Raw genomic sequence first — 13,300 nt, 5'->3', positions numbered from 1 at the left:
TTGATTTAAGTCTATGTAATTTAATTTTAAATGACAGCGGTGTTTAACCTCTGGCATGCAAAATCCCTAAAAATTTAATATTCTGCTCTTAAGAGCTAGTATGAAACAATCCCACACACCATGGCTAGGAGATGGTGCAACTTTTTTTTTCATATTTTTACATCCCTATAAGACAGAAGATAAGCCATAAACCCAAACATTCTGTATCTCTTCAATACACGGCCAATTGATTTTACCCTCTGGTCTTGTGGCTCTTACAATGACGAATGACTATGTAGTTTGTAGCACCCAGAGCCACTGAACACGGGGGGCTCTCATCCAAAAGATTATTACGAATTTTCATACTGTTATAGCATAAAGCCAATGTGGGGCCCTGGGCATCCTCCCAGTTGATGTGCCCACGAAGCTGCCTAACCCATGCTCCTGTTCTTGCCGTCTGCTCTTCTTCTCGGCCACTCTAGGGCAACCCCAGCTGGGCTGCAGCCCAAACTCGCAGTTGCTGCAGCACAGGCACAAAACTCAGACATTGTGACTGCTCCAGCCAGAAGAGAGCAGGCTCCAAGGTAAGCAGGTTGGCCTGGGTGGGGCCTGACCTTGAGATGGCCTTCTCCAGGAGTCTTAGAGCCCAGTCACTGTCGGCTCTGTCAATTAGGAGTGGACTGCATTTGCATTCGTACCATTTTCCTAATGTGTTTTCATCATGGACTTAATAACCTTCAGATTGCTTTAAAAATCTGCTGGCTAAGTGGAGCATTTGGATTCAGGGGATTCACAACTCCAGTCCTTCAGGGAAGCTACCACTTGTGGCCTCTGACCCCTGGGGGCTGATGTAATTACAGCACAAGCCCTCACTGCATCATTAAATGGGTTTGAGTGTTGCAGAGGCAGAAATGAACACTAGGAAAGTTGCCTTTGAGTGCAAAGAATCAATTTGCAGTTATAACAGATACCCACTTTCTGTTTATTTCCATGGCCAAGAGACTGACAAGTTGTAAGGTTTGTAAACAGTTTACTCCCATTGAGATGAGACAGAAACACAGGGAAATCTTACTGCAGGGGTCCCAGGGTTCGAACCTGCTCACGGGCTGTGCCTGTCTCTCCTTAGGGCCCTACACACTGCTATACAGATGCCGAAGAAGCTGGTTCATGTGCTTTTCTTGTTCATAACTTGAAAGACCTATTTGCTCCACTGCTTCTCCAGACTGCTGTGCTCTTCACATTTTCCTAGAAAGCCTGAGAAAATTCTCTGGGATGTCCAGGAAGCAAGAGGGCTCTAGGGCAGTTCACATGGGTCACTGCCACTGCCACCAAAACCTAGTGACGACTGTGAACCGAAAGAAAACCTCTGGGTTTCAGCACCTATAATCTTAATGTTTAACACACTCGCTCGGTGTCCTTTCCTCACATCGGAGCTGGAGAATCTCTGCCACGATGGACAGAATGTGACAGTGACCAGAGTCAAGACACACTGACTGGAGCTGAAATCTCAGTGGCTCATCCACCAACGAGCTGGACCATTCCCATCATCACCTAACCTTGCTGAGTTCAATTCCATGTTACTCAAAGGAGCAAGATAATGTCCCCCTCGTAGAGCTGCAAGGCAGATCAGGTGGGTCAGGTCAAATAAGCGCTCAGGACCCTACAAAGCCCAAGCACCTGAGTATGCACCGCTGTCTGTTCTCTGCCCCACTTTCTTTCAGCAGTAAAGTTCATCTCTCTGGATGGCTCTACTGAAGGACAGGCTCCCTGTTCCGGAGACACTGTCAACCTTGCACGTGAGTGTTTTAATACGACTCTGTCCTCCACTGCAGAGGGAGGCCTCCCGTAAGCAGAGCCACATAGGACAACATGGAGGAGAGTAACAGGGATTCTACCTCTTGCACCCTCTGGCCCAACAGCCACGGTAACTCAAGGTCAGGAGAGGACAGATGTCCCAGCTTGGGGCCCTTAGTGGCACCAGCCTGTGAAAGACACAGCAAAGGGCCCCTCAGAATGCCGGTTCACTACAGAGGGCTAAGAACAGCCAGGCCTGGGAGTTGCACTACTGCCCAAGAGCCTGAGGATGGGGGGAGCCCTAGGACCATGTGGAAACTCGTGGCCGTGACTCCCAGAGGCTGCGGCTTCCACTGAGGAGATTTCTGGGACAGATTCGATCTTCCTCATCAGGGAAAGGCTCCAGGTCCCTTCCTGGATACTATGCTGGCTGGGCACATTTAGGTCTTGGATCTAAAGGCCCACTGATGCCATGGCCCTTAACTGCTGGATTTGTGCTCCTGTTGCCCGTGGGCACCCTGCTTTGGTATACAGACTTGGAGTCGCAAGTGCTGAGAATCTTTCCTCTGCCCTGGAGGGAACTGTGGCCTCAACGTGTCTGTCTGCCATCAACAAGTACATGGTTTTACCCTTAATAAAGTGCCAAAATGGCTAACATCTAGGCTCCACGGTAGGGAAAAGACATTTATTACTTATTATTTGGGGGGTATTTCTGGTTTTGGGGGTCTTTGGGTAGCATTAGTAACAACACACGTAGTAATTCATAATTAATACTTTGCTGACTCCTGATGGTATGGAGATGGGGTTCAATAAACATTCCTTACACTGAGTGCAGTTTACTTCCTAATCCTGGAGACCAGGCCTGCCCTGAGGGTGTGCAGGTCTCCTCTGTCACAGCAGACAGATAGATCCAAGCTGCCCTAGCTCTGATGGCAAATGGCTGCTGGGAGCAGGGGAAGAAGAAGGAGAGTAGTATGTTTTCCTTTTTTTGGTACTGGGTATTGAACTCAGGACCTTGCGCTTGTGAGGCAGGCGCTGGCACCACTGAGCTAAATACCCGGCCCTCCTTTTTTTTCTGGGTTTATTTTCTTGTTTGTCCAATGAAGATAACAATACCTGACCTATTTTGGAGTTACTTTGAGGATAAAATAAAGTCAATGCATATGGAACTCCAAAAATAAGTAAATAAACAACACTACACAGACAAAGACATTTGGACTCATTTCTCTTCTCCCTGGCAGGTAAGACAAAACCTTCAGTTTCCTCCCACACTTGGCCCAGGAACAGGAGGGCTGCTTGCTAGGCTGATTTCTGGGGCCTGTGTGCAAATTCCTTTTCTGATGCTATCAGGAGTTGTCCTGCCCTGAAGGGGACAAGGAAAAGCTTTGTAAATCTGGATATGTAAAGCCTTCCCTTCAGCCCCCCATGCTGGCAGCCCTTTTTCAAAGTGAAAACAATTTTAAAAGCCGAGATGATCTCATAGGTCTTTCTGCTTCTGAAACAGATGGTGTGATTCACATACATCTGACATAAATGCACCAGGTAGTGATGATTTGCCTTGTTATGTTCAGCTGAAGCGTGGATTAACTAGCAAGGATATGTTGTGGATATAAAGTGTGACCTTAGATTAACACAGAAGGTAGGAGCAGGCTGCTTCATGGTTACTGCAGTGAACTGTGACTCAGGGCTCTATGGTTCTAGTCACCATCCCATAACCTTTGACGAGACACTGGAGGTCTGCTGGAGGCCTTGAAAAGTACCCTTAACTTGTGTGTGCAGGCTACCCATCCTTAAAAGCATTATAATATATCATTCCTCTGAGAAGAGAGTTGCTAACAATTAATGACTAATAATGCCAAAGAGATAGCAGCCATCGGCAAACACTTCTGAACACCCACCAAGCTCTGAGCACTATTAGGACTACTACCTAGAATTATCAGTGAAAGGCAAAGCTCAGTTTCTAGAAAATCTGTCCACTGCTTTTCCCCTTCAAGCCAACCATCTGGCCTCTCCAGCCGTGTCTGACAGACTTTCTGTCACGACTGAAATATTCTCTATTTACCTTGTCCAGCAATAGCTACCATTCGTGAGGTACTTGCAGCTATGGGTCTAGATGCTTGGACTTAAATTTATATTCACTTTAACTGACTGAAATGTATGTGACAAGAGCCACACGTGGCTAAATGGCTGCTGTGTTTGACAGCACAGCCCTGGCCAAGGAAACCTCTTCAAAGCACCTGCATAAAGGTGACATCAGGAAGGCAGTAGAAAGTAAGTTAACTAATGGATCAGCCACTCTTTATCTTCCAAACAGCTTTTTTGGTAGCTCAAGCTAAATCTCCCAGTGCCCTGATACATGCAGTACAATCAAAATAAATGCTGAATGCTTAAAAAAAATTTTTTTAAATATTATTATAGTAAAAAAGACACTGTCACTAATCATCCTCGAAAGACTCCCTCTTGCTTTGGACACATTTATCTCGTCACTCTTGTCACTTTCTAAAGCAAAGGCCTTTCTCATGTCTGCAGTTACACTGTTGTTGTTGCCTTGATGACCTCAAACAATTCAAAACATTTACCTTTCGTGGTCATTTTGACTTTGAGAAAGCACCAGGAGTCACATGATGCCAGATCAGGTGAACAAGGTGGATGAGGGCACACTAACGTTTTACGAGTCTGCCTTTCCACTGGATGGCACTCAGCAGCAGCACTTACTATATTTTTGATCACACCTCATAAAGACACCCACGATAGAGGATTTTCAGAATTGCTTTAGAGAATGACAAGAAGCATGGAGTATGTTCGAAATGGGATGGTGGTGTCAGGGGTATTAATGGCAATGTGTCTTTTACTGTAATACATTGTTTTAAAATTTAATATTCACCATATGTTTCGATCACCCTTTGTAGGTGAGCTAATAATCAAAGAGCAAGAAAAGAGCTGAAATCATGTTCCCTTTCACTATAGACCTAGAGGGTTTTTTATTTCCTCTTTCATGTGAATTCTATGACAGGAAACTGCATTACACAATACACAATAACCTGAGACCTTCCCTCACTGTGTCCCCAGAGTTCCGATACGCCAAGAGGGCCTGGAGAGGGGGGAGTCCTTCATCTCTGACCTCACCATGAAAAGTACTCACTCAAATTCTACCTGGCATGAAGAACTCATTCTCCTGGACACCTTTGTTTAGTATCACTTGTCCTTGTATATTTTTTGTCCTAAACAGTGTGCTTTTCAGGTATTGTTAAGTACTAATGGAATAAGCACTCAGTCACTGCAGTTCTGCTTGTGCCCTGCCCAGCACAGCAGAGACATAATTAGGGGCTTAATCAATGTTTCTTGATAATGGATAAAAGACTATTAGAGTCCACGGGATTTCTACAGCAGCTGCATTAAGGCACTTTTATTTCAGTTCAACATATTTCAGGAAAAAAATCAATGCCCTTGTAAGATTTTTTGAGAAGAGAGGGTTAGGATAGGTTATCTGGGAGAAGGACTTTAGAACTGGTCAGGTACTTTGCAGGTTGGTCACAATGATTTGGTTAGGAAAACAGTCCTCAGCTGGGTTGATAATTGAATGTCTGACACTGGAGGGAAAAAGCATGAAAAACATATTATCGCCCCAGTTTACTCACTAGTAAAATAGAAAATAAAACCTTACTCATGGACTAGTCACCATGTTCTGCTAAGGACCAGGAAGTAAATATGAGCACTAAGAGGCACAAGTAAATATGAGCACTAAGAGGCACAAGGACGGTGCAGTTTAAGCGACTTGGGAATCAGATGCTGACAAAGCACATCTGAAAAATGGTTCCCAATCAGCTGCCCTCACCCAGGTTCATTCTCATTCATATTCCTCTCTCTCTCTCTCTCTCTCTCTCTCTCTCTCTCTCTCTCTCTCTCTCTCTCTCTCTCTCTCTCTCTCTCTCTCTCTCTCTCTCGGTCCTAGTGATTGAACACAGGGGCCTTCACACAGAACTATATCCCTAGCCCTTTTATTTTTAGACAGTGTCTTGTTATGTCACTGTGTTGCAAACGCTGGGCTCGAATCTGTGTTCTGCCCACCTCATCCATCAAGATTCTAGGATTACAGGCATGTACCACCATGCCAGGTGCTGCTATCTTCTATTTATCTCCTTGTGAGTACGTTTTCTAAGATTATTTTGAAAGACAAAGTCATTTATTCTCCTCCAAAACCCTGAACTGGTAGGTCAAAGTGTTATTAAAGAGAAATTAAAATTAATCCAGCAATACAGTTGCTTCCCTCTTCTTTCAAAGTCTACAACAAACAGCACTTTAAGGCAATGATTCTCAAAAGCACGGTATTTGGAGTAGCGGCATTAGCACCACCTGGAAACTTGTCAGAAATGCAAATTTTTGGTTCCCTCCGGGCCCCAGAACTACCAGAGTAGAAATCTGGGGGATGGGGCCTAGCCATTTGCATTATTTTTAAAAAAACCTCCACAGGATTCTGATGCAGTAATGTTTAAGAGCCACTGCTTGGGCCACTGTCGAAACAGTTGAAATGATTTGATGTTGTACTAAACAAGTAACCCTAAGATGTCAGTGTCTTTTTCAATTCTATAAATGAGGTCTGGCCTAGCACTAACCATGCCCAGCCAACAGCACCTGGTTCTGAGATCTAATACATCTTGTGCTACCTAGCATCTGATCATGCTGCCCCTCTGCGCTCTGGGAGGCACCAAGGGCTGGGGTAGGCTAGGGCTTCTGGGCTGAGCCACATGCTCCTACTTTCCAGTGTGAGACTGAGAAACAGAAAAAAAAAAAGGGGGCACACAGGGAGGACTTGATCTTTGAAGTGAAAGATTTCACCAAAGTCCATCAATTTTAACCATTCCCTTCTTGGAGTAGAACAAATACTAAGTACTTCCCGATCTCTGTTTCAGAAACGGTAATCAAAAGACAGTGCTTATAAAATTAAAAATAAACCTTTTCAGATAATTGCTTATTGGCCGCATAAGCCATGCACCCTGCATGGTGACTACAGGCGTTGACCCCGGGAAGCATATGGATAATGCACCTCTGGATAATGCGTGTATGTCCACACGCTCCTCTCCCAGCTCCGTGACCCTGCAGCGCCACTTATTAACCAGTATCTTCTAGTCATAAACAATTACAGCTCCAGATGGGAAGGTGAATTATGGAGAATTGCTTGTCCAAAGATGCAAAGGCTTTCAAATTTCTGTTCAAAAACAATGCTTGCTCCATACCACAGACTATCTGCCCCAAGAACACATGAACAGAAGAGTGTCAGACCAGCAGGTGCATGATACTGTTTCTTGATCTTTTCTATCCCCCGCCTAAGAAAAATGGAAATGTAAACTGCTTGGTAACTTTTCTCACTTTAAACTGCTCCTCTCATCACGACCTATCACACCCACACAGTCATGTGCCATAGGCTCTCCACACAGTCTCCAACATTTCAAAGGCTCAAAAGCTACTTTTAAAGCCAAAATATAATCTAATTGCAACTCTGTAAAGCACTTTTTAAGGTAAGAACAAAGTGAGGGAGCGATTTCTATGCACACGGGCAGCTGGCCAACTCACCAAAAGACTGAATGCAGCTGTCGATGAGGTCGTCCAGGCTGGCTCCTTTGGCTAAAGGTCCCAGGGGCACCATCATTCGGAACTGGGTGATCTGGGCCAGGCTGGGATGGGAAGGGAAGGGGCTGCTGGCTGGTTTTGCCTCTAGTCTTGCTTTAGGGGCAGCTCTGGAGCCATGGCAAGGTTTCCTGGGGAAAAAGAGAAGGCAGTGAGGGCAGGCAGAGTAGCTAGGGACAAACTGGCAGCTCAGGGCTCTGTCGGCAGATTGGAGAGAAAAGGAGTGGAGATAAGACAATTAATCCCAGGAGCAGGACTGATAGAAACCATAGCCCTCCCACTTGGTGAATGCACGGAACAGACTGGTTGGCTGTTAAAGAGACATCTCCCCAGCAAATGACAGGTGAGATTTCTGGACTGCAACAAGGGCTCTTAATTCCCAGCACCAGGATGGCTCTGTCCTGCTGTCTGTCTCCCAGTTCCCCCCAAGGAAGAGGCACAGGCAGGACTGTACCCTGGTAGTCAAAAAAAAAAAAATGTAGCTGCTTGGCCACTGACTTGGGTCTTAAGAATTAAGTTGGTCTCGTCTTCACCTAAGTTTATCTTGAGCAGTACCCTAGATGCTGCAGAAGACCAGGTGGCCTCAAAAACGGCTCTGAAGACCTCAGGGGGTTAGTCAAAGTCTGAAGGGTGTGCAGGGAGTTAGGAGTTAGGGTGGTGGTAGCACTGAGACGTGAAGTTAGCTCTGCCTTCCTTACAAAGTTTGGTTTCTTTAAGAAACGTCCATTATTAATAATATAGGTAATCATTATGAGTCATTTTTATCATTAAACATTATTCCAGGGAGGACTTATCTGGGTCATTAACAGTTAAAAGTGAAAGCTAAGCTAGAGAGACTAAGGGTTTCAGAGGTAAACGTTGAAGCATAAATTTAGATCTGGATATGGCTTAGGGTTCCAGCATATCTTCATCTCTTCACATTTGGCTTTATGTGTGTGACCTGGTAAAAGTCATTTGGCAAGATGACTTATGAAGGGAAGTATTTTATTTTCCTATTTAAAAACATACAGATACATATCTTAAGACTTAATAGTGATGGCAATGCTGTTGGTAACATCTGGGCATAAGTTAACTCTCTCCCTACTTAGCTTTGGTTGCTTCACAAAAAGATAACCCAGGTTCATAATCAGAGATTCCCCACATATAATAAGCACAAAATGACCTGGATTAGTAAGAGCTTCCTCTGAGTAAGACTGTGGTGGGGGGGAGAGGGGGAGAGGGGGGGAGAGGGAGGGAGAGAGGGAGGGAAGCGGGGGAGAGAGAGAGTCTAGGAGAGTACTTAGGAAACTATGTAACATGCTCGTGTAAACTATAAAGCACGTTAGTTGTTATTGTATGCAGGTGATCTTGACGTTCCTTACTATAAAAAACCTAGCTGGGGGATCAGATTGAAATTATGAAATGGCAACCATATAACGCTTAAATAAGCGTCTTGTGAGAAGTAAGAGGAGTAAATGATGTTCTCGGAGGAAGGAGAAGCAATTTCTGGGAAGTGTTTGGAAGAGCTCCTCTGACAAGATAAAATCTCACCGAGACAGAGCTGAAGAAGGCTTAGATCAAATAAAATGCAGCAACACCTGGGTCTGGGGAAACAAACCTGCTAAAAGACCATTCTCTGGGTGCACGGGGCCGTTCAGTATACAGCCAGACTCCTAGAGGAAGGACCCCAGGGGTCTGCAGGGCTGAGGACTGGAATCACCCGCTGGTTAGCTGGTTACGGGCCATCTGCTGATTGAAGGGACTGACTCCAGAGAGATCAAGCTGGTGCTATAGGACTCTACCAAGTCTGTGGCCTCTACTGATTTTTCCCTAGCCTCTGAGATAGCCTCAGAATCAAACTGGTATCTGAGAAAAAAATGATAATCTGCAAATAAAACAATAACACACACCATGAACTGAAAATCTACACTCTGAAGGCACTGTGCTGGGCATTTACATTGTCTCTGAAGCCTACAGTCTACAAAGATATTATCTCCATCCCGTGAGGCTGAAGCCTAGTCCAAAAGAAGCTAAACGACATAGCCGAGGCCTCATGACTCACGTGTGCTAGATCTGGGATTTGTACCTGGCACCTCCCTGACTTGCATTTAATAAATATTTACTGTGCCTGGAACCATGTATCTCATACTACATGACAACTGGCAAGCAGACTGTCAGAGAGAGGCTGACAAAGCTAACTCAATGTAAAACTGAAGTCAAATCCTGCAAAAGCACAGCTGCTACCGTCAGGGCCGAATCTCAGCTCCTGCCACAGGTCCCAGGAACTGTCCTCGAGATGCCAGGGCTGGATGGGCTCTTCATAGTCTTTTTCCAAACCCGTCATCTATAGCTGTAGAGAGGCCAGGCTTGGAAAGGTAATGTCACTGGGCCACTGATGCAGAGCATGCTAGAGGTGGCCTCCTCTGTCACTGCCACACTTCCCAGACGGGCTCCCTTCCCCTCCTGCAAGCACTGACAGCTCTAAGCCTGGTCCAACATTGACATTATTCAGCTTCTGCCTCAGCTGCTGCCACTGCACCAAAGGCAGAGTAAGGGAATGACAAAAATTCTTCCCTGGACAGTAAAAGTCTTTTTCGCTCAGGCCTTCCACAGGATTTCTCTCGACCCTGGAGAAGAGGCAAGAGCACCTAGGGGCTGTCAGTGCAGAGCTCTTCCCACTGGGGCTGGGGAGTGTGTGGAAGGCCAAGGAAAATTCGATTTTCTCTCTCTGTTGGTGGCTTGAACATTTGGGACTCCTGAGGCCACCCAGTTCTCTAGTTTTAGTGACATGCTAGTGCAGGCAACAAGGGAAAGCTCTTTGGTTGATACAGCAATTCTCAGATGTCAGTGCTTTTACCAGAACCAGGAGGGGCAAGGATGGATTCAGAAATAAAGAAAGATCCAGAAGGAAGCACTTTGAGTAGAAGACCAAAGAGGGTGAGAGATGGGACCTGGGAAATGTGGACACCAGAAGGCTAGAGCATGAGAAACCAGGAGGAAGAGAAAATATTAAAACTGATTGCACCTAAGTGATCTGGTAAGATCCGATGATTATGTGCCCCATAAACAGAAACTCGGTTCTTAGACAGGGTCCTGACTGGCTGGCTGCCTCCGGGAGAATCCTCCAGTCTCTCAACTCTCCTGATGAATTAGTGGTAGACAAGGATTCACAAAATGTGTTTTGTTTTGTTTTGTTTTGTACCAGGGATTGAATTCAGGACCCTGCAAGGCAGGCAGCAGAACCACTGAGATAAATCCCTGGCCCCACAAAATGCTTTTGTTATAAGCAGTTTTAAAAGTACTTTAACAATCCACAGAATGAACAGCCTCTAATTCTGCAAAGTTGTATTTTTAAAGGATGGTAGCCAAATGTTTCCCATTTCATTTGTGAATTAAAAAGATAATAATCCAACAACAAAAATCCCTGAGAAAAACAAATGAACTTGAAGGTGTTTTACAGAGCCTAAAAGAGGCCAAAGCCCCCCAGGGCTTGCTGAAGGAAGCTGTCAAAACCTTGAACTGGCTGCAGGGGCAGCCTCTCCAGGCAAAGGGCAAAGATGTCTCAGCGGGGTCTCGGCTTCATGCAGTAGGGGTTGGAGGAGGAAGTGATCAGCAGAGGGTCAGAACCCCAACTTGTACTGGTTAGGGCTGAGCAGAGGCAGATTTCCTCCACTGGTGCTCTTTCCTCCCCCTAACAGCCTCAATTTAATTGTTCAACCTCCCTTGACCACTCCAGGGCCCGGTACAGCGTCGGTGGTCAGGGAATGCAGAGGGCCTGGCACGCGTGGGTCAGAAGTCCATCAGTCCAGCAGCACGGAGCCCCCTGCGCCCTGTGGACGGCTGCACAGGTGCGGCGCCTGCAGTCACACGGAGTCCGCGTGAGTGGAGCTGCGAAGCGCAGGTCAGGCCGGCCCTGCACCGAGGAGAGGCGTCGTGGGGCAGTCCTCTGACTCCGGTGAACACGGAGTGCGAGTGAACACTAGGGTGCCTGACCCGCCCAAACCTTTTTCTCCAGCCAAGAGCCCTTTCGCTCGTCCCTCATCTATCACTGCAGGAATCCCCCTAAGCATCTCTAGAATCGCAGGGTGGAGTGAGTGAGGGTGTGTGGAGGCTTCACGGCTCGCCGGCCAGGGGTTCAGAAACTTCTCCTCCGGGGCAGGGCCGACGAGCAGGCGGCTGTGCCCTCCTTGCAAATGCGGCCGGCCACTCCAGACCGGGTCCGAGAGGCCGCCAGGGGGCGCTGCCGGCCCCGTGCCCGGGGCAGGTGTGGGGGACGCGGAAAATCCGCGAGTGGGAGTCCCGGGCGCGGAGGGTGGCAGGAGGCCGGGGCTGGCACTTTCCCCTCGCCACTCCGAGCTCTGGCCCGAGCCCCAGCTCCCTCCTCCGCCCGCGTCCCCGGCCCGGAGACCCTCCCGCCCGTCCCTCCGAGGTCGCCGCCGCCCCTGGCCGGGGACGCGCTCCTCCGGCCCTACTCACCGCGGAGCCTCTCGCGCCTTGCCCAGGGTGCCCATGGCCGCGGCCGGAGCTGCTCACCTCGCGCGGCGGGACGGGCCCGGCGGGCCGCGGCGCATCGCACCCGCCCGCCCTCGCCGCAGCCCGGCCCGGCCGGCGCCCGCACGCGAGCACGGCGCGCTCTGCAGACTCGGTGCGCGCCCGCTCGCGCCGCCCTCCGCGCCACCTGACGCCGATCTTATCGGCCCAGGAAGCGTGGGGCTGCGCTTCCCCGAAACCGGCTCCAGTACTCAGTAGCGCCCCGGCCCGCGCCTCCCGCACTTTTCCTCCTGACCCTGTGCTCAGCGGACCTCTCCAGACGGCGGTTCAGTGCGTGGGGAGCGGGGGCTCCCGGCCCCCAGTTCCGGGCCCACGCCTGGCAGCTGCCTCGCCCTGAGCCCGGAAAGCGGCCTCAGTGGAACCCCTTCGTCCCCTGCGGGCCTCTCCTGTATAGATCAGAGCTCAGAGTCCGGTCGGGAACTGAGATTGTAGGGCAGGGGGTCCTAGGCAGGAAAAAGGATAAATAGGTTCTCATTAAAGCTTGACCAAAGAAATTAGTAAGAAATCTTACTAAAGGCAGCTTTTGCCTCTGCAGTTAGACTCCAGCAATTAAAAAGACAAAAGTAAGAAAAGACAGAGAAGCCAGACCCGGGAAGGTGCCAGGTAACACAATTAACATAAGAATTTCACAGAAAAAACTACAGGCAGAGATGTAGCCAGGAAGCTGAAAGGCCGGGGAAAACAGCCCCTTCACCCACCTCTGATAAAATGCAAAGGAGATAAGAAGATTCTTATTTAATACGCAAAAGACACACAGTTATACATATATACTTGCATGTATATTCCCGCTTTAGCATCACTATACCTGCACAGGATGCGCACATGTTCCCTTAATTTCTGTCTCTAAGCTGCCCTCTGAGGTTCCCCCCCCCCCATCACAAAAAGGCGGAAAGAAATCAAAGGGCAAGAAAGATTAGGGTCAAAGACAGCCAGAGAGCTGATCAGATGGCAACAACTTCCAGGTGCGCTCGGGCAGGATGGGAGAAATCAACCAGCCCTAAGTAGAAAGGAACGGAGGACAAAAATCCACAGGTATTCACTTCTGATGCCCCCTGCTCCCCCAGAGAACTGTCCATCATCTTTTTTCCTCCATCCTTTTCCAAATAAACCATCGTTACCTCCAGGGGTGGACAGCTCGCCACGCCATGCCACGCCATGCCGCTGCTCTGCTGAAAACGCAGCTCCCAGTGATTCTAAACCCGGCACCAGTAAAGAACTAAAAAAGAGGCAAAGTTTAGTATGACAAAAGACGGTTTATTTGGGGAGAAAAGATGGAAAAGAGGATAGACAGCTACCGTGAGGTGGTAGAGGGCTTCAGAGCTGAAAGCCGGGAGCTCTTATCCCTGGCTCTGTTTATTGGGGACCAGTGTCT

The 13,300-nt window shown here is 48.0% G+C and overlaps 1 protein-coding gene across 2 annotated transcripts in view; it reads right to left on the bottom strand.

Annotated features, from left to right (window-relative positions):
• Positions 1-13,090, bottom strand: part of Rasgrp1 (RAS guanyl releasing protein 1) — a 73,466-nt gene extending 60,376 nt beyond the window's left edge. The window contains exons 1-2 of one of the 2 annotated variants that reach the window (XM_087207520.1): positions 13,047-13,090; positions 7,345-7,529 (exon numbers count right to left, since the gene is read on the bottom strand). In XM_087207520.1, coding sequence (XP_087063646.1) covers positions 7,345-7,529; positions 13,047-13,075 — 214 coding nt within the window. In that variant the 5' untranslated portion in view covers positions 13,076-13,090. Of the gene's footprint in view, positions 1-7,344; positions 7,530-11,853; positions 12,017-13,046 lie in introns of those variants that run through there. The other variant, XM_004861524.4, reaches the window with a different exon arrangement.
• Positions 13,091-13,300: the final 210 nt, after the last annotated feature.

Source organism: Heterocephalus glaber, unplaced genomic scaffold (genome assembly GCF_053883595.1).
Source record: "Heterocephalus glaber isolate CG9 unplaced genomic scaffold, H.glaber_assembly_v1.0 deba00000809, whole genome shotgun sequence".
NCBI classification, from domain to species: domain Eukaryota; kingdom Metazoa; phylum Chordata; class Mammalia; order Rodentia; family Bathyergidae; genus Heterocephalus; species Heterocephalus glaber.
Note: the sequence above shows the minus strand (reverse complement) of the source record. Positions and strands in the feature narration are given on the sequence as shown.